The sequence below is a fragment of the Platichthys flesus genome, chromosome 8, assembly GCF_949316205.1.
Source record: "Platichthys flesus chromosome 8, fPlaFle2.1, whole genome shotgun sequence".
NCBI classification, from domain to species: Eukaryota; Metazoa; Chordata; class Actinopteri; order Pleuronectiformes; family Pleuronectidae; genus Platichthys; species Platichthys flesus.
The window spans coordinates 3080170-3101334 of NC_084952.1; the positions used below are offsets into that span (position 1 = coordinate 3080170).

At 45.2% G+C, this 21165-nt stretch overlaps 1 protein-coding gene across 1 annotated transcript in view; it reads right to left on the reverse strand.

Annotated features, from left to right (window-relative positions):
- Positions 1 to 1646: 1646 nt before the first annotated feature.
- Positions 1647 to 21165, reverse strand: part of afg2a (AFG2 AAA ATPase homolog A) — a 95301-nt gene continuing 75782 nt past the window's right edge. Inside the window, exons 16-17 of the mRNA XM_062393553.1 lie at positions 19658 to 19822; positions 1647 to 2213 (exon numbers count right to left, since the gene is read on the reverse strand). Coding sequence (XP_062249537.1) covers positions 2034 to 2213; positions 19658 to 19822 — 345 coding nt within the window. The 3' untranslated portion in view covers positions 1647 to 2033. The remainder of the gene's footprint in view (positions 2214 to 19657; positions 19823 to 21165) is intronic.

Genomic DNA, 21165 nt, shown 5'->3' on the forward strand with positions numbered 1-21165 from the left:
CATCCAGGGAACATAACACCTACTGGGATTTGAGTACAACTGTGAGATATAAACTGAAAAAAGACGATTTGTTCATAAAACAGACACATTATTATAATCCCTGTTTTACCATGAATGTAATATGTAGAAGTGAATAGACTCTGATTTTGTGTTGGAAGAAACATTTGTGATTAATAGAAGTTAAACTCAAAAACTATAATGAACTTTAAATGCTCTAAAAATGAGTAAAAGACGTTTTGAAAACATGTTGTTCTCCAGATGACAAAAGTTTTATTGACGAAAGAAAGAAACAAGAAATCTGGGATTAATTAAAACAGAGTGAAGCGAGGAGTCGTGAACAGAACCAGGTCCTTTTAATTCAACCTTCAGTTTTAATAACTCTGCACAACAGACACATACACTCCCACTGACAGGATATCAGGAGGGAATTTAGGTCAAGATTGAAGCCCGTGTGATTTCAGGGAAGTCAGGGAGTTAAACATCAACAGGATGTCTTCCCTCCTCTCTGGAATGTTCCCATTACGCACAGAATGTACGCGTGACACCGGAGGAACCGAAGCTCGCTGGTGATGAGTCCGCAGCTCGGATCCACTCACACAACATCTGAGACTTCTCATGGGGCCGGGCTGTGGGAGGTTGGGGGATTTATAAAAACTCCCGGACCACCTTAAGAAAAACGCAGCCCTGCAGCCAGGGGACAGACTCCCCCTCCCCTCCCCCCCTCTCTCCCTCCCTCGCATCCCCCCTCCCCCCCTCTGTTCCTGACTGTCTGGTTTGATTGGTGTGGCGGATGCGCTACATCCGGATCCATGAGAAAAGGAAGTTCAATACAAAGTCAATTTATCCCATTCAAATGGAAAAATCAATAGATGAATGACCCTCGGTGGCATCTCGGGTCAGCACATGCGTAAAGGGAGAATGCGTAAAAAGGCGCAGGGAGAGTGAAGCCGTGATAAAGTGGCTCCGTGGCGCAGGAGCCGTTTTTCCTCTGCTGGTAAATGTTGAAGTTAAACTGCAGCTTCTCCCTGACGCGCGGTCCTGCGCAGGCCGACAGATGGCCGCCGGGACCCCGGCTCTTAGTGGTCGGAAGTGCGGACGGAAATCTCACGATTACAGCAATTAGCTGATTTTCCATGGATGTGATGAATATACCAGCCGCGGCTGTTTTTCTCCCCGCGGATGGAGAAGCAGCAGCTCCACACTTTAAGGGTTTAGGAAGCTCCAGAGGTCCGTGAAGGGTCCTCAGGTCCTCACACACAAATCTACATCCACCATTTAAATCCAAGAAGGGAAGATATTCTGACGAGAGGATTCTTTCTCTCAACTTTAATCACTTTTATTTATAAATTACTGGATTTTGTTAAATGTTCAGATACAGGCCTGGTCTTTATTTTTTAAAGTGTTGTGCAGTTTAATGCAAAGTTCAGATTTTTTTCAAAAGACACACAAACACTTTAATTTAACAAAACTACAAAGTGTGAGAAGCTGAAATCTGAGTTAAAACAGACCAATTGGTGGAAGGATTAAAAATCCTATCAAGGGAGTATTTTGCAGTTTTTATTTGGCTGTAAACTATCAACTTATTAACTTTGTCCTGTAATGTAACTTTTTATGATGAGGAAAAGACAAGACAACTTTAGACCAAACATAAATAATGCATTTATTACATTATCAAAAATTTGAAATGATCAAAATTAAGAAAAAAACAACAACAACACTGTCCTTCAGAGCTGTTGGAAACTTACATTGTCAATAACCGCACACGTTATATGCATTATCTAATTGTGGACTCAAAAAGCAGTTACCACTTTTATGTTGCAACTATAAAATACAAGATTTAAACATATGAGGTGGCCGACTCAGCTGCAAAACAGAAATCCTTCCGTTGGCCAATATTCAGCTGGATTTTTATCGGTAACTTCTCCAGCAGATTGAGGCAGTTTTAAACCTGTATTATTTATAAAAAAAATAACAATAAAACTACAAAGAAAAGCTAAATTCCTTTGGTTGTGGATGTGTCCTTGGCGGCGTGGTCAGAAGAAGCCCAGGCCGCTGTGCCGCTGCTGATAGCTGATATACGACTGGATGAGAGAGTCGGGGATCCGAGGCTTCACAGCGTCCAGGGCACTTTCAAAGTGTCTGGCCTCGATGTGCCGGGCTTTGATGTCCTCCTGCAGGGCCGTGAGGGCGGCCTCTCTGCATACTGCTGTTATCTGGGACAGGAAACAGACACAGAGATATTCAGCTGTCAGCCAGTGAACGCCACACAGAGGCACGTGAGGCCGCCACAGTCAAGTCAGAGGCTGCTGACCGACTTCTGTGGCAGGCTGCGGAGGGCACGTGAAGCACACATTTACACAAATATCTGCACATTAAAAGTCATTCAGGGCAGAAAGCGATAAACTGAATATAATGTCTGCATCCACTGAGATCTGTGCCGACGAGCCCCGTGAGACAGGAAACCCACAGAGACAGCCGGTGTCACAGTTTCAGTGGGAACAAGTCATCAGACTGAATCAGCTTCTGAATCGGAAACCTCTTCGTCTGTGTCGTCTACGTGTGTGTCATCGCTTCTGCTGTGTTCTCATGTCGGATTCTCCCCATTTCCTGCTGACTGTATACCCGGGGGGGGGGGGGGGAGAAAGTCCACAGATAAACCCGGAGTCTCTCACTCACACATAAACCTCATCCGGGGAAAATACAGAGAATCTCCGGAGTTCAGTGCCTGTCTGAAAGCTGCGTATGTTCCCAGGCGATATGAAGAAAACTCAGATTTTAATGATCATTTCCAGACTTATGTCCCTTTGGCCACGTAAGGATGGTGAACAGAAAGAAGATCTCTAAGTCTATCGTATAAAAAAAGGTCTAACAAGGTCTTAAAAACTTCAATCCCCAGTGAAATGTTGTTTTTCTGTTTACAGCCTGAGAAGAACTGAGAGAGTTGCAAAACACTAAATGGCCAATTTTGGAAAAGATTAAGTTAAACTTTGGTTTTGGCTCCGAGGCTCCGGAGACCACATTAATAGTTCAGTTTGCTTATTAGTTATTTAACTTGCAAACTAACGAGGAACATGAATGTTTTAAATGTGGGAGGACATTATAAAATCAGCCGGACTGCATGTGTAATAGAGTTTTTAGATTTATATCCTGCAATGCAACAATACTTGATGGAAAAATATGGTTTCCTGGCTCTGCCCTTTGAGTTTGTTCTGAACTAATAGGATTATTTCTGCCGCCAGAGCCGCTCCTTTAATGAGAAATGTCTGTTTAACCAACATTACTGATCTGCCGTGTCTACAGTGTAAATACAGTAGTCCTCCTGCAGCCTCCACACTGCAGCACTGACAGAACTATGCAACAGGCTGACATGGCGGAGTGCTGCAGGTGACCTGTGGGAGAGATTCTGCACACGCCAGAGGAAAGACTCACTTCCGAATGAGTGGCGATGGCTGACGGAGGCCAGGCACCTTTCCCCAGCGGTGCCTCCCTCCTCTTGTTTTCTAGAAGCACGCCTCTGTTCGGGGCCGGGGGAGTTTGCACACCTTCCTCGCAGGAAAACGTTAGCATGAGCAATGATAGCGTCCCAGGTTAGCTGGACACGAAGCAGAGCCATGGAGTATTGAACAGGGAGAGTGTGCATGACAAGCAATGTGGGTCCAAGGGAATTGTTCACTGGATTGAAGCGCAGAGAGTCGCGGCTGCACCGTGTGGCACATGCAAGCTGGTAGGAAACACTCAGTGTGCAGGGAAACAGTGAACAACTGAAGACTGGGGACGAGAGGAAAGAAACACAACCAAAGTGTGTTCGTAACGATGTTCTTCAAAGCTTCAGCGCTTCACAGCTCATCGTGATAAATTCCTCCAGTCTATTAAACTCTGTTGGAGCGATAAACACACTTCTTACTTTAGGAAATTCCCTCATTTGGTGTTTTGATGATGAGGTGGAAAGAAACTCTGTCTTACTCGTCACCAGAAAATCTCTCATAGGTGTTTAACCACTTAACAACTTCTAAAGGCCCCAGTAGGAACCTCCTGAAGTATGACTCTGACCTTCTAGAGCATCAGTGCAACTTCCAAAAGAGACCTACAACCTCCTGAATGACAAACTGAATGTCTTAAAAGCTCACAAAAAAACCCTCTGAAGGACTTTTGGGACGTCTTTGAGGACCACTACAACCCCCAAGTCTCCTTAAACCTACTAAAGGACCCGTGGAACCTTCTCAATGACCATCAGGACCTCCAGAGGGGCCTCTAGAAACCTCGTCACTGACCACTACAATCACAGAAACTTTTTAATGATGACTCAACTATCTGAAGAACCCCGTCAATGTCCGTTCAAACCTACTAAAAGATCCATAAACAACCAAAAGAAACTAAAGAACCTTGCCATCCACCACTAAAACACCACAGGAACCTCTTATAACCTGGTAACCGACCCCTGAGGCCATAAGTTGTACAAACTTAATACATGTTTTTATCGATTTAAATAATTCTGTTTGGTGAATCATTTCCTTTCAGTGCACAAAACCCCCCTTTTGCATGAAAACGATCAACAACATGACATGATCTCTGTGGGAACAGGGGAAAACGCAGAGCTGAGGTTAAAGCCTTCGACAGTCATGGTGTTTTTCAAGTCTCGAGAGTGAAAGGAGGGGAGATGGAGGTTTGAATGTTGCTCTGGCCCAGCGAGCAGCTCGGGACAGGTGCTTTGCAGATGTCAGGATGTGAGGCCCTTCGCCCCCCCCGTCCCCCCCTTCTTCTTCTTCTGTTTCAAGCCAGTGAGCAACATGATTTAAGCCGGGTAAACACACAGGGCCGGGTTAATTTTGTATGAGGGCTTCCCATCATTCAAGTAATTTAGGCCTGTCAGTAATAATGACGGAAAACAATGAAGCCATGCATCCCGCTTCCCTGTTTACAAACGGAGTGAGGGGCGAGCGAGCAGAGGACCAGGGTGGGTGAGAGTGAGAGAGAGAGAGAGAGAGGGATGCCACATGTGGAACAATGTGATTTTCGGGATGTTTCTCAGCAACATCCACAAACAGGAAGAGACAAACACTGCAGCGTAATCAAACTGTAATTTATTATTTAGGTTGAAACTCGTCCTTACGAGACACGTTGGCCTCAATGTCACGATTCAACAGTTAATAATTATCTGGTTGTTTACTTCCACAACACCCCTCGGGTTTGTTAAAATGAAGGGGGGGGGGGGGAAGTCCGGTACACAAACGAAGTGCACACACACACACACACACACACACACACACAGGCCCCCACATTCATGCTCAGCCGGGTTTATGAGCGGGTCTGTGGAAGCGATCAACAAGCCAGTGTTTCCCGCCGAGTGTTTGCCCCGAAAAAAAAAACAACAACATCAAGCCACAAAGGCAAACAGGGCGAGAGCGAGTGAGCGGGTTTGTTTGTCAACGGGAAGGCATTCCTCGAGCCGAGCCAAACGTCCAGCTCCGACCCCCCCCCCCAGCACCACCTTGATACCCCTCAACCCACCCCCCACCAGTCTCTCCCCACCAGTCTCTCCCCCCACCAGTCACCCCCCAAAGAGGCTACCTACATCCCCCCTTCAGATGGGCCCCTTGCACTTCTGGGAAGGAAAACGAGACGGAAGGAGAAAACTGCAAATGTACAGAAATGAGATGTGCCTGTGTGTTTGGGCTGGGGGGGGGGGGGGTTCAGTGGTAAAGAGTGCTGAATTGCATGCGGGCCACATAAATTATAGATCTCTGTCCTTTATTTTGAAAATGTTATTGCCACGCGGACCTTATTTTTCATTCCCTTCATAAACTATGTCAGCAATCACTTAAATCCACAGGGGGGGGGGGGGGGGGGGGGGGTGCTCTGGTGATGCCAGCTCCTGCTCGTGGCACGGAGCCAGTCGTCAGAAAGGCAAAGCAAACACATACAGAAAATTATAATAATTTAAAAAGCAGCACTCATCAAGAACCTCTCAGCTCGGAGACGGACTGAAAACCTGCTGAGTCAAGAGGAACCGGGGAGTCGGTCTGGTACCGAGTCCACGAGAGAGGTTTTCATGACGGAGCACAAAATGTACAAAGAGCTGCTCAAGAGAAAAACATTAATAGTCACAAATAGTCAGAGAACATTGATCCTTGATGGTTTCATTCAGCAGATATTTGGATTCTGGTTGATACCCTTTCTCCTCTTACTGTAAATGTTCCCTGGTTCTTTTGGTTCATCGTGCAGGAGACAGGATATGGATTAGAAATGTCTGTTGTGATTAGAATTGTCATTAACTGGCCGACTCAAATGGGACATTTTCCTGTTGTCGTCTGAAATAGGACATTTTCTGGACATCTGCAATGGGACTGGCAGGAAAGTGTGTCTTGAACATGTGTATTCTCACACACAGCTTCTCTGGACAATTTCAGGAAAATGTCCGGACTTCAGTGCAAGTCTGGAAGCAGCTTTGCTAAGATTAAGGAAACAAATTGGTGTTTTATATTTTATTAGTATCTGTGTACTTGATTGATTTGCTTTCTATAGTGGGCCATGAATTCTAATAAACCACCCTGGCTGAATAATTATTAGAGGGGAAATGGCTGTATCCTTTATTTTAAGAGATCTACACTGAGACGAGCCCTCAGCTCCAGCTCCTAACACGTAGTGACAGGAGTAGGCAGAGGATTTCGGTCAGTGACGCCATGTTAATGGGGTTACGCCATGGGGACGGGCACGTGCAGGGCTCGGGGCGGCGGGCCCTAGCTCGCCTCCTGTGCTCCCGGTAATTAGGGTGCCACAACGTGAAGCTCTGGATACAGCAGTGGCCTTTATGCTCCACTGGTCACTGCGTTAGACTTTCCCCTCTGCAGCCACCGCTGCACATCACGCCGGCTGAGTGCACACAGCTCAGCCCGTTGGGTATGTGCACGGATTGCAGAGTGATATACTGCAGCAGCCCCAGTGCTGGATGTGAGGTCCTGTTGTGCTTGTAAGATAAGACAACACCAAACTTTAAAATGACTCCAGAGAGGAAATTAGCCCGTTGTGGCAGCGGGTGGGAACAAGACACTGCAAAGGAAAACAGAATATAAATAAGAACATAGCAAAGTGTGGGGGGGGGGGGGGGGGGGGGGGGCTGCATAAACACACCTGACACTTTTTAGCACCAGAACATGGCAAGCGGAGAAATTTACGAGCGGAATAAAAAGTCGTGAGTATCAACATTCGGACGGAGAATGTGCAATTACTACAGTTATGACCTCAAGGAGTGTTGCAAGAAAAACAACAAGTGAAAATGCGCAGCACGAAGATGGACACGGCCAAACGATATCTAACAAACGAGAAGTAAATAAAGTCACAACACATATCGTAGCTAGGATATGTGACTAACGATGGCCAAGAGGAGAATCCATAACAAACCACCAGTTTAAAGGAAAGGAACTGGAACTCCAGTCGAGCAAAAACCTCAATCAAGACTCAAAAGTTCCCTTGAATCCAAAATTCACACTCTCATAGATATCAAGTCCATAAATACCCGTGAATCTCCATGAATAAAATAGGTAAAGACTTTAAATTTGCCGGTCGATCAACGTTCCGACCTTTACCTGTGGTCACAATCCACTGAACTGAGTTGGCTGGGCTTAGTCTTAGATACTGGGTGAGGAGCTCTGACATCTGGAGGGAGCTTTGAGTAGAGCTGCTACTCCCTCCTGTCAAAAGGGACCAGGTATCTCGTCAGGATGGTGGTTTATCGGTAACACCCAACCGGGAGGAGACGTTAGGGTTGACCCAGATCTTTGGAGGGACCACATATCCCATCTGACCTGGGAACGCCTGGGGAGAAGAACATCTGGAATACCCTACTTGGCCGGGTACCTCCACGACCTGGACCTCTCATGAATTTAATGGGTTCTTTCCAATTTTTCGTGGAAATTCGTTCGTAAAGCTTTTGTGTAATCTTGCTGATAAACAAACCAACAAACCAATGGACAGAAACACAACCTCCATAACACTCTAACATGTTAATACTCACGCACAAATCAAATCATGCACACCGACAGCACTGCCCCCCCCCCCCCCCATTCCAAAGCCCCTTTACATGCTTCCTACACGTTTGCACCTAAATAACTGTGCAACTCCATATTTCTCCGCTCAGCTTCTCCCTGGAGAAGGTGAGAAGGGGCTCGTGCCACGAGACAACCTGCTCAGCGTGACCGAAATAAACCGTCCTGGAGAGGTGGAGCGGGGGGGGCGGGGGGTGGCAAAGCCTGCGACTGCTGGCAGCGCATACCAGCGTTCTCAGGTCAAATCTGTCTGGTGTACTTTTCGCTTCCTACTTGGACAAAGGAGCTCAGTGAGTGTATCAGACGCCCTTAATGAAGGGCTTGTTAGCCGGGCTACCGGCAGCAGATCCACTAGAGCCAGAGTGTGTGTTTACTATCAATCCACCCTTGTGTCTACAGTGGGCTACATCCACTCTCACCCCCCCCGCCTCACCCCCCCTCCCTCACACACAAACGGCCACATTTACAGGAGCGAGCCCCCCCCACCCCACACCCGTCACCCGCTCCCCCTTGCCTACCACAAAACCTCTCCTCCATCAATCCACAAGTCCTGCACACATACTTTGCTGCATGCAGACACACACACACACACACACACACACACACACACACTCGACACACCGCACTTACTCATACAATACATAATCCACTGAACTGGCAAATGCACACACGTATGCAACATGCTGCACACACAGATATGGCTAATAGGCCAATTAACAAACACACAACCAGCAGAAAAATAAATCAAGCTGCACAACTATGTGTAACCTCCTGTACACGTACAGGTACAAATGCATGTACACACAACCGCAACCACACACTTACATACAGTACATATTCATACTGGCTTCAGGCAAACATGCCCAGTATTTCATGTGGGAGTCGTGTACGTAACAAGCTGCATGTTTGATTAATGAGCAGCTCAAGACTAAAGTTTAAGGAAGCAGATTATTCTCTTATTTTCCTGTAACATGCACCAGAAAGTCCAATCTAAACATTTAACCTTACTTCTGAACTGTATCGAAGGTGCTGCAGTATTGCTAAAGGGCAAAGTCACACTCACAGAACAAATCATGAGGCATTATGAGGAATGAAAAGTCGTCGTGCAGGGAGTTGATTCATCTTTCAATTTGAATTTAAAAGACCAGTAACCAGTAGCGTGATAAACGTTCATCATGGTTTCACAGGAAAAAGTTTTCAAGGATCTTCAAACTGACTTTTTCTTTCTCTGACCAAAATGTCCCTTTAAAAGGACGTCTTCAAAACAACAACAAACAATATCTATAACTGATAAAAGTAGATTGCTTATGGATCTGATGTCAATCAATAAAGTAATTACTTGAGTAATTATGACCTTTGTACATGAACGAAAGGGTAAAGGATTAGCAGCAAAATTACAAAAACAACATAAATATAGTTTAAAGAAGTTAAATAGAAACAACACACACACACACAAAATGTTGCACAGCTGATGTCTCATACCAGAGATATTGGCTTTGAGAGGGGGGGGGGGGGGGGGGGGTGGTCCTATGCAAATCGGAAACAAATTAGCTCTTTTCCCCAAAATGCCCCCCCTCCCCCCTCCTCCCCAAGCACACCAAGGTACCAGCACCCTCGCCCCCTTCGCTGGAAAACAAAATTATTTGCATCCAATTTTCAGAGAGGAAATTAAATAATATATAAATCAAACGACCACCAGAAATAAAATGTTTTATCCTCCGAAAAGGCAAAGAGGAAGTGTCTGCAGTGACAAGCCTCCGCCAAGAGAAACAAGGCCCGACCACAGCTCCATGTGAAACCTATTTAAGATTACAAGGCGAGAGAGAGGGACCGGGGGGGGAGGTTAAGCGTGGAGGGAGGAGAGTCACGTGGGGAGAAAAGGGGGGAGAACGGAAACATGGCACATGATCAGAAATAGAGTGGTGTGTGTGTGTGTGTGTGTGTGTGACGTGGATGAACGTTCACATGCTTGTGCTCTGAGCGGAGGAATTTAAAGATTCCATAGAAAACTGTGATGATGAAAGTGTGATCGCTTTCCTCCCCATATGGTGCAGCTGAGACATAAAGAGCAGAGGAAGAAATTACACACACCACTCACAGACACACACACACACACACACACACACACACAGACATACACACAGACACACGACTGTGCGCTACAGCAGAAATTTCCTACATCTTTATTATCCAATAATATTCCACTTCTCGGCCTAAATTAAATAAACCTCACACTCCGACCGTGTGTCATCGTCTCCTGCACTGGCTGCTGTGTGTATGTGTGTGTGTGTGTGTTTGTCTGTCTGTGTGTGTGTGTTCAAACACAGCTCAGCGTGAACACAGTGTGGGAATTCTGCTGTAACTTGTTGCACCGCACACGTTAGTGACAACTCAGAGTTAAGATATAACTTCAAATGCCCCCCCCCCCCCCCCCCCCCCCCCATCCCCCTCACCCCTGCAGCTGTGAGTTATTAACGGTTTTCATGTTGGAGAGGTGATAAAGATTAATGTCAGAGATGTCAGAGGAAAACGTAGTCTTTCATATATGCAGCGGAGATAAAAGGGCTGCAACAGAAACATATTTTCATTATCGATGAATTTTTATATATATTTTTTTCATTTTTTATTTTATAGGTTGTAATTACTTGAGCATTGCTAGAAGAGAGCCTGACACTCAAGCATTGCACTGCCAGCGACTGCTTAGTGTTATTGTTGTGCATTTGACAATAACAAATCTTGAAATCTTGAAATCTTCTGATTGTTTTCCTGATTAATCAATTAATCAGTATCTGTAATTGATCGCAGAAAATAATGAAAAACTACTTTAGATACAAAGACAACGTTTTTGGTTTAAAACTTCAAGAAAAACTTGAAAAAATTTATGCACAAAATCATATTTCTTTTAAATTTACACAAGAGACGTCAAACTTTATGTTTTGCTCTCGCTCTCATCTTTCACTCTTTAGTCTGTGTACCCGTCAATCACAATCTGTTGTGCACATTTGTCTCCTGCTAACACTATAGATTCATAATTAATAATTCTATGTGAAACTCTTGATATCTGCCTTTAAGAAAGTTTTTACAGTAACTGTTTGGTGTTGTCGTGTGTGTTGTGACAGTAAAAAGCTGTGAGACATGTTTTCCGACAACAAACTAAAGTGTTTGTCACGAAAGTGGAAGATGCTCCGATGTGACTCACTGATGTTCTGTGAGCAGAAGGACGAGGAGAGGAAACCTGAGGTGGAAGCTGCTGAACAACTTCCACCTCAGGCGATTCATTGTTATCTCAGGCGCTTACACACCTCGTGTTTTGGAAAGATCCGTGTGGGACAGCACCTGTGCACAGGCTGCACAGTGTTAAGGTTGTCTGTGTGTGTTTGTGCATGTCTGTGTGTGTGTGTGTGTGTGTGTGCATGTGTGTGTATGGGAGTATAGCTGGGCCTTGCCTTTAAGGGCGTATTTGTCCTCGCCCCTTAATCAGACGAATGAAAGCTGCACATTCTCCCTGGACCTGGGAAGGCAGGGATGGCATATTTACCAAACACACCCACACTGAAGTGACCTGGAGACTCAGTATGCATGTGTGTGTCTGTGTGTGTGTAAGTGTGTGTCTGTGTGTGTGTGCATTTGTTAATGTCAAGGTAGGTGAAACTCCACCTGTGTGATGTGCTCCACTGAAATGTTCCCTTTCCTGTTGGCCCCCATCTTTCATAACATACACAGCAGCTGCATACCAGCAGTGAATGTTCGCATGTTTTACTGAAGCGAGTACAAACAACACACACATACGACACACACAAGCGTTTTTTTGATTTTCAGCTTCATCTGAATCTGCTCTGTTTCCAGACGTCGAGGCACAAGAAGGTAAAAAATTTTGATTTTCACCGACAGTTTTCAAAAAAGCTCCAGAAACAGAAACAAATCTGTTCTTCTGACTTTCTTTGTTTTGCGGTGGAAGAAGAAATCATGCAACGAGAGAGAAACTTTACATTTTCTGTAAGTTGTGGAAAACTGAACCTTCAACTGATGGATTTTGCCGTTCGTAGGCCGAATCATCAGAAGCGAGACACTGAAGGATTTCACTTTTCCACGGGTGTCTGCACAGGGGTGTATCAGTACCCGAGCAGACATGGGTGGGGGGGTGACGACATTTACATCAGGAGGACCACAGCGGACCCCAGGTGACCCCCCCCCCCCCAGGCCTGTTGCATCTGGAAACTGTAAATACACCTTTTCTCGGGATTGGAGCTCATGAACAAAAAACAGCTCTAAAGTTACCTTTTCTGAACTGTGCCCCCTGTGGCCACAAGTGATAATTACAAGCTAATAGCACAAGTAATTGACTATTCAAGATTCACTTGTGAAAACGTAGGTCAACAAATAATTCATGTGTAGACATCACAAATATTAGCCATCAATAAATATATACCTCTAAAACTAACTTTTCAATTCTGTCAACTACCATTTTTTTGTTATTTAAAAGTAGTTTGGCTTAAAAAGCAATTTCATTAAATATTCGAGAGCCCAACTCTTACCATTTGCATTAAGTCTTTAAAAGGTGAAGCTCGATTCCTCCGTCCCTTTCTCGTTTTGTCGTTTTGTCTAACCCTACATTCAGGTCGTCCCACTTGGAACTTTCTCTCCTCTCTCTCTCTCTCTTCACTCCTCCTTTCTCTCTCGTCCTCTGTTCTACCTCTTCCTTCAGAGACGTTTCGCTCTCTGTGATCGCCGGCCTTTTGGAAATTTGTTCTTTTTTAACCTTTATTTAACCCGGCGGTTCTCGACTCAGAAACAACATGTTCACAATGAGGCGGGGGGCAAGGGGGCAGGAGGGCGGGGGGGGGAAGTGAGTGGAGGTGTTTCACCGTCGCTCCGAGCTGCAGACGTGTGAAAGGCTTTTTCCTCGCAGCCTTTGTGGAGCTGTTGACTGTGTTTTCCAAGTCGACTGTTTCTCTGAGTGGCAGCGTGACCGCTCCTGTGGTCAGCCGGACAGAAAACAAGAAACACACACACACTGACACACACACACACACACACACACACAAGGCTGGAGGTTAAACCACGTTTTGGAAAGTCGCTGCCAACTTCGGACCTCGTCAGACACGCATTCCACTGTAGCTGACATGTTTATTCGATGATGATTACAGATCTTTTCTCCTCCTGAAGTTCCAGAGTTATGGTGTATATAAATAAAAATATATATATAAAAATATACAGATATATATATCAGCGTCGTACATGGTGTACTGTCACTTCTATTCGAACAGCAACACGTTTTGTTGATGCATTTTTCCGCTCCTGTGTCCTTGGTGATAAAATCTTTGCAACAACAAATACCGGGTCATAAATCAGACCGACAACACACGTAGCCAGAGGAGGAACAGCCACAACCACAACAGGTGTTAAGAGGAAACCATTTGTCTTCCTGTGAGGGTGGTTTGTGAGAGTGTGAGAGTGCGTCATGCTGGTGGTGGTGGGTTGTGTGTTTGTGTGTGTGTGTGTGTTGTCACATAGGCCCAATCTCTATTTAGGTCTTTTACTTCATGAAAACAAGCTTCTGTGAATCCACCTTTTCTGCTTAAAGGAGAAATCTGGTATTTGCCAACCAGCCCCTTTGTGTTATAAATGTAGACGCGTCAAACAACTTTTTTATTCTGGGTCTTTGCAAAGAATAAGGTAACATCACACACATGTCTCGTTTAATGAGGAGAATCATTCTAAAGTCTTATGACACTAGAGTTGCTGCAGGAGGATGGAGGTGGAAGAGCAAGTGTGAGAGAGAGAGAGAGAGAGAGAGAGAGAGAGAGAGAGAGAGAGAGAGAGACTTGGGGAGGTTAGAGTTTTTAACAGAGGGAAATTATTACAGCTTAATCTTTTTATGATGGTGACAATCTTGAAGCTTTTGAATTTGATGGTCATCCCAACTTGTTTGAGTTCAGGGACGAAGAGCGACAAAGGAGAAGAGAGACAACAAGCATGAGACCTGTGTAATTCTGCCAGACTGATGGCTGCTGGGTCTATTCCAAAAGTTTTTGAAACTACCATTAATTTATACTTCCACACCACGTTGATAAAAGTAGGGCCCAGGTTGAAAAACACCAGAATTCCTCCTATTTTAAAATTTGCACTTCTACTCTTTGCACCGCTGCTCCATGAGCTCAACGTGATGATCGAGCAGAAGGTGAACACTGAGCCTCACAGGCGGCACGTTGATGTCAGGACACGCTGTTGATCTGCCTGATTCCAGCGTTCTGCATCAGGACAGACTTGCTGCTGCCAGTGGTTTTAAAGAAAAGAGAGAAAGAAAACAGAGCTAAGAAAACGATTGCCCCAGTGGGTTTGAATGGCCGTCAGCCGGGCGTCACAGACACCTGGGCCAGAGCGCTCTCCCCCTGTCGGAGGGAGAAGACCCACCGCTACGGAGGCTCGGGGTCAGTTAGAGGCAGAACACAAAGATATTCTGATAACACCCACCCTCTCTTTCCCTCTCTAGATGTTGTGAACCCCGGAGGGAGGGCAGGCAGCAGCCGGGTTGGCACTGCCTGTCAGTTGTCGTCGCCTCAGTGTGTTCTGCATCTGAACGGAGAACCTCCAGTTCGGGCCGCTCCGCGCTCACGCAGGGAGATCCCGACTTTTTGTCAACAAATTGTCAGGATCTGCTAAGTGCTCTTTGCTGCGGTGTTATGGCAGCGCACTTCCTGGAGGTCACCTGCCAATCACAGGCCACGGGGGGGGGGAGGTCCGCAGCGTCCATGGCTGAGGAGGAGTTGAGTTGTGATTATTATATCTGTCTTTAAAGACCGTGTTTCTCTGAACAGAAGAAACGTGTCGGGCGCAGTCCATGATTTTTTTGCCGAGTAAGCAAACACACTTCAACTGTGTTTATGAGTTTATAAGAGAATAAACATTTATTTTCATTTAAGAGGTGGACTCGGTAATGAGGCTCTGTACTCATTTATTTTATGATTTATTGTCAGCAGTATTAAGTAACAACTGCTCAACAGAATTCCGGGAAAAGATGCATTAATATCTGGATCTGGACCAAGAGGTGGATGCAGTTCCATCGATCTCCCAGGGAATTATTCATGGATCTTTATGATAAACATCCCTTTGGAAGAAGAACATATTGATCAAGCATCTAAATGACTTACTACACACTTTGCTATCCAGCTTTACAGTTTGAATCTGCCCCATTTAACCAAATAAGTACTAAGCTAAACTAACAAATAAGGGAAAATCTAAATGGTGACTGAGTTGAGTCGATTTGGAGCCATCGCATTTTGTAAAAAGGTTAGAAATGGGATGATAATTAGGATGATCTCTAAACAGATAATGATAAAAAGAAGGAATTCATAGAAACAGTTGGTTAAAAAGACAATGTGAAATTAGCAGTAAACCCATATTTAAATAAGGATTAACCCAAAGAGAGCAGCTTCAGAATCAGGGATGAAATATGAGCTTTGTCTTCAAATACAACTTTAGAATCTGATTGTGTTTATGTTTTTTAAGAGCCTTCAGGCTGGAAGTAAATCTCTGAATATCTCAAATAAAAAAAAAAACAGTGTTGTATCGACACCCTAGAAGGTTTCAGCTTTCCAGCGAGATCACAAACGTGGCCTGGAACTGACTCTGCGCCTGTGACAGGGTGCGATAAATCCTCCAGGTCTGTTCCTGTCGGGGCTTGATCATAAACAGAAGAAAAGAAAGAAAAGCAGGGAGAGAAGTGGAGAAGCATCACACCTTCCTTCAGGTGTGAGTTAAGCCCTCCTGCTTCTCCTTCTCCTCCTCCTCCTCCTTCTCCTTCGTGACAACACTGCGATTACAGTATCAAATGTTGCTTCTGTTTGGAGGAGTGATGGCAGAGGTGAGGAGCCGCCAGCGGTTTCCTGGGCTGAGCGTGAGTTAGAGGTGTGTGGTGTCAGTGAAGGGTTCAGTGGGGAGGTGAGGGTTGGGAAACCAGGTGTCACTCCGGGCAGGGAGGAAGACAGGTGATTTTAACAAGCTTCAAGCTCTGAGCTGACAACCACGTCCTGCGAACCCCCACCTCCTCCTCCTCCTCCTGCACCTCCTCCACCTCCTCCTCTGCCTCCCTCTCCTCCAAAACAAGCCTGAAATCCCAGGAATGTAATTAAAGTCAAAGCTTCAGGTCGTCACTCTGCCAAGACCGAGGCCTGAAACGTGCTCAATGCAGCCGCTTGTGCGTCGCCTCCGCAGCCATGTACAGTTTGCTCCATCCGTAAACACCCGGGTATTAACCCCCCCTCTGCAACCTGATGAAATGTGGAGGTGAGACAAGGTGACAGGTTTGATCCCTGCACCAACAGAATAAATCTGGGCAGGGAAGTGGTTTGAGATTCGGCTCGAGCTGCAGCTCTGACTGTTCGTCACCTGAGCGACAGACACAGAGCCGGAGTGTTTCCTCACAGGTAAAATGGCGTTTTTAAAAAAACAAACACAACAGAACTAATCTCCGTCCATACTCATGAATCCCGAAAACACATATCACATGACCACTCACGTAGACTGGGCTCGTGCGTACAGGTGTGAACAGGGAGCACATTGTCCCAGCTCCCATGTTTCCCAGTTCAGGTGCACCCTCCTGCGGTGGACGCTATTGTTTTGTGCAAAAAAACGCATTTTCACAAATTGATAAAAAATTAGCTTTAAAGATATATTCGGACCTGAGGTCTCGAGGAACTTGTTTACTGTAAATTGTGGTGATCGGACTTTTCCTGCAACAGGAAACACAAAAACTTTTAAAGATAAAAACCAGTTTTTTAGGGTGTTTTTCATAAAAAATTGGGTTTATAAAAATAAACTTTAAATAAACCTGGCCCCTTTACGTCAGAACTCAAAGCCTCTGAGTGAGAACCAGGATGTGACCGATCACCAGTCTCACGCCGTGTTTGGACATTCACTTGTTTATTTACATGTTGATTTGTTGCCTTTGTCCCTCGACTTGTAAACACATCATTATCTGTGCAGAGCTGGTTTCTACATTTTCTTTCTCTCTAACTTCCCCTCAGGGATCAGAGGAGTTTTAAGTTTCACCCAATCTAATTTGATCTATAGCGTTGGTATGTAAAGTATAATACAGACACAGGCGATCCCCCCCCCCCCCCCCCCATCCCATATCTATAAACTCTATCAGCATGACTGTGGCATGTCTTGTGGGGTTTCAAAAAGTCAATGGCAAGTGACTGCAAAACTTCCATTCCACAGATGAGACTCTATACCACAAACCCCAATGTCAAACCCAACACATGATAGCGGGGGATTGGTTTCCCTCTGCATACCTCCTCCAGGTGGACGCCTGCTTTAGGCTGCTCTTTGGGTGGGGGCTGGGGGGGGGCTGCCTTGTCGGGACTCAAGGAGCACTTGCACTTTGAGGATGCGAGCGGCAGCAATAACCTCAAACTGCCTTCAAGAAGATAAAAAAGATAGAAACACATCAACTCCTCTCAGGTCCTGATCAGACTTGATCAAAGCACCGATGAGCGGAACTCGCTGGAGGAAAGGCGGGTGTGTTTGTTCCTTTAAATGAGGAATAATCTACATTAAAGTAAGATATGCTCTGTGATGCAATGAAATAAAACACATCTCCTTCAGGACTGTATGGGCTCTGATCAATTACCTGGATCCACCTGCATCAACTTTATATATGACACAAAACAGTAAATCTAGAATTCACTTCCTTTGATTTCCTGTTTTGTGTCATATATAAAGTTGATGCATCTGGTAAAGAATCCAGATAATGGCCTTAACACAATTGGACCAAAACTATTTGAACCTCTATAGGATGAAGCTTAAAACCCAAAATCTAAAAAGGTGAACTAGGATTGCAGTTTAAATCTTGGAATACATATCAGATATTAGACGAAAATAATGCAGATCACAAACTTTATTGTTTAGGTGATATGGGGCTGGAGAGTTATTGACTGCACAGACCAGTGCATTACCCTCGGCTCCATTTGAATTACCCAGTTGACAGACGAGGCAGGGCAGTCATCAAGATTACTTTATACTCTCTACCGCACCAAAAAACAAAAAAATCTGGAAGTAAAAAGTTCAGGTATTGTTCCAACCTTTTCTGTTGTTTCATGTTTGAATTAAATTATATTCATTATCTATACCACTTATCCCTTGAGGGTCGTGGGGGACGGAGGCCAAAGAAGCATGGCCAAGACAAATCACCAATGTATCACAGGAATGAAAGCTGGAGTAACCGCAGAAAACCGATTCAGGCCTTGGGGAGAACATGCAAACTCCTCACAGAAAGGTCCTGGCCGGCCATCAGATTCAAACCCAGAACCTTCTGGGTACGAGGCTACTTACTATAGCAACTGCAAATATTTGAAAAGAAGGTATTCAGGTTCCTGCTGTCTTACAGAAATGAATGAAAGAAACACAGACTAAGAACACATCACAGATCCATGTGTACTTAGCAGTACTGACAAACATGTCACACAAAAAGAAAGACTGGGACAACAATGAAATCTGTGTTTTCATAACCTGCCGCGGCGCGTTCACGTCCGACTCGTTTAAAAAGCCTCATTTTTCTCGGAGGCTGTCAAAAGACAAACACGACATTTCTATCGCGTCTGTAACTCTTCAAGTTTAAATATACAACTGGGATTTATATTCGAGGGGGAAAGACATACTGTTCATCTTATGGGAATGTTTTTTCTTCCTGTCGAATAGTGTATGCACTATGAGTCACGTTGAAGGTCAGAGACAAACACAATTTCTCTGACAAAGAACAAGACAGAGATAGAGAGAACCAGACCCAGAACATAAAAACTCCCCAAACCATCAAACTCTGCCACCAGAACGCAGCAGCTACTGGAAACGTTCTCTTTCAAAACTGTTCTCCATCTCTTATCATGTCTTATTTGTCCATGTCCTGGAAGACAGTAGCGGTTCCTCTGCTCAGGACAAGAGACAAATGTGTCACATAAAGATGTGTTTGTCTGCAGTGAGATCACGAGGGCGCTCTGTGACAGAGCACAGACACCACAGACATGGAAAAGCACGGCCACATCTCTCAGACGACAGTCACAGCTTCTTTTAGGGGGGGGGGGTCCAGCTGAAGTCACAAGGTACGGATTTAATCCTATGAAAGCAGGGTTGCTGGTCTGAATCCTCGTTGCACGCACTATTTGCACGGCACCTCTCCTGACAAGAAACACAAGCTGTTTTCAAAAGTTCTGACATTTCCCAGAAATCTGTTCGAAGTGAGAAATGTCCGAGGCAATTGCTCCTGACACTTTTCAGCCTCCTAGAAAAGATCTGTGTGAGGCTACTGTGGCTCGTTTCCACAACCGGAACAAATATTAAAACTGTTGCTGAGTAAGAAGATAAAAAACTAATTCTGGTTTTGAATCAAGTTGGTCTTGGGGGAAAACTGCAGCACAAGTGTTAAGAAAGATCTAATTTAAGCTGAGGAGACTTTTTTAAAACTCAGGCAGAGACATTTTCATCTGATTCCAGTGAGTGAGACTAGTTAAATACAGAAGTCATTCCTTTAATATTATAAATCTAAAGTATTCATCTCGCAGGCTCAATGGTCGTGGCTGGTTCAGAGTAATAAATCATTTGAAAGCAACGTAGCTCACCTCCGCTCCTGAATATTTGTTTGTCCGTGTGACCAGGTCATCTACAGACACGTCTTGGGCCACGGGCATGTAGCGGAACTGGAGAGAGAATATCTCCTGTCGGGTTGGAGCATCTGGAAGAGGCACGTAGACGATTCGGTCAAGGCGACCTGGACGCATCAGAGCCTGTGGGATGGAGAGAAGACGGTCAGGGTCTGATTTACTGTCATATTTCATAAAGTGTCACACACAAGTCCGACAAGTTAAGGTTTATGCATCAATACTGATCCTCGGTGAAATGTTCTCTGGCTTCCTTCAAGTATAGTTCTTTCTTTCAAACCTTCCGGGCACATTCTTTGCACATTGTGTCACAGAGATACCGTCAGGACACCAGGACTCTGACCTTTGACCTCCTCCCTGCTTGCTTGTTATAATAAAAGATCTGGAAACTGAATCTCACTCCACTCCGGTAGTGACCGTGTCCGTTTTAACAAGGGACCATGAGGCAAACGCCTAAAAGGCAAACTCTGAAATTTTTGTTTTCCCCTTCTTGCAGCCGGCGTGGAGACAGTGTTGACGGTATCTGATCAACCCTCCACTTCCTAAAGATCACATCTCCGTGACCCCACAACAGTCCTCGAGTACCCGAAGCCGTTGCTGTCTCGCTTGTCAGACGTCATTAAGTGGCAGGCGCCTCTCAAACACAGACAAGCAGACGGACAGACAAGTATGCGCCGTCTCCTTTCCACAAGCGTGACAACCTGAGGTACGGCGCAGTATTGTTTGGATTGGATTGCCGATTCCCTTTGACCAACAGGATTTGTAAAAGAACAAAATGCATTTTCATTTGCGCGTGAATCAGCCTTTTAAATTACAGTCAAGCATCAACGGAAAAAGACAAAAATCAACTGGAACTGAAGCTTTCCTTGGTTGTTGCTCTTCCAGAATCTAGCGAGGCCGGGTTGTAAAGATAGTGGAGTCCCTGGCTCTGGGCCAGACAGGCCACAGCGGGGCTAAACCCCGGCCAGCGGAGACAAGGCAGGAGACACACGCAGACGCAAGCCATGCAGGAGGTCACGTCAGGAGTGATCAGTGAAGGTTGGAGGGAGCGGACCAGCAGCCTTTGAACTATCACAGAGTCCTCACACTGCGATTCCTGCACAACAGGAGCAACATATCCCTCTAGCCCGACAGTCTCCGTGTGTCTTTTGTATCATGCTCGGAGACATTTACAGTATGTGATCGATGCTGCCTTCGAACAGGATGTGAGAACATAGATTTCCGACACTATTACTCAGCACATTTTCCTGGCCTTTTCAAAACCAGGTTTCAAGTAAAATGTCTAAAAAACTGTGGAATATGTGCCGTAAATTATCAACGAGCGAGCGGGTGTGTTGGTGACACAAAATCTGTCTGAAAGCGGTTTGTGTTTGCTTGATGAGAATAACAGAACAAAACAACGGGACAATAGTCGCATCCTTTAATTAAAGGTTCCATCAAAAGGTTCTTTGCCGTGTTACGATAAAGTC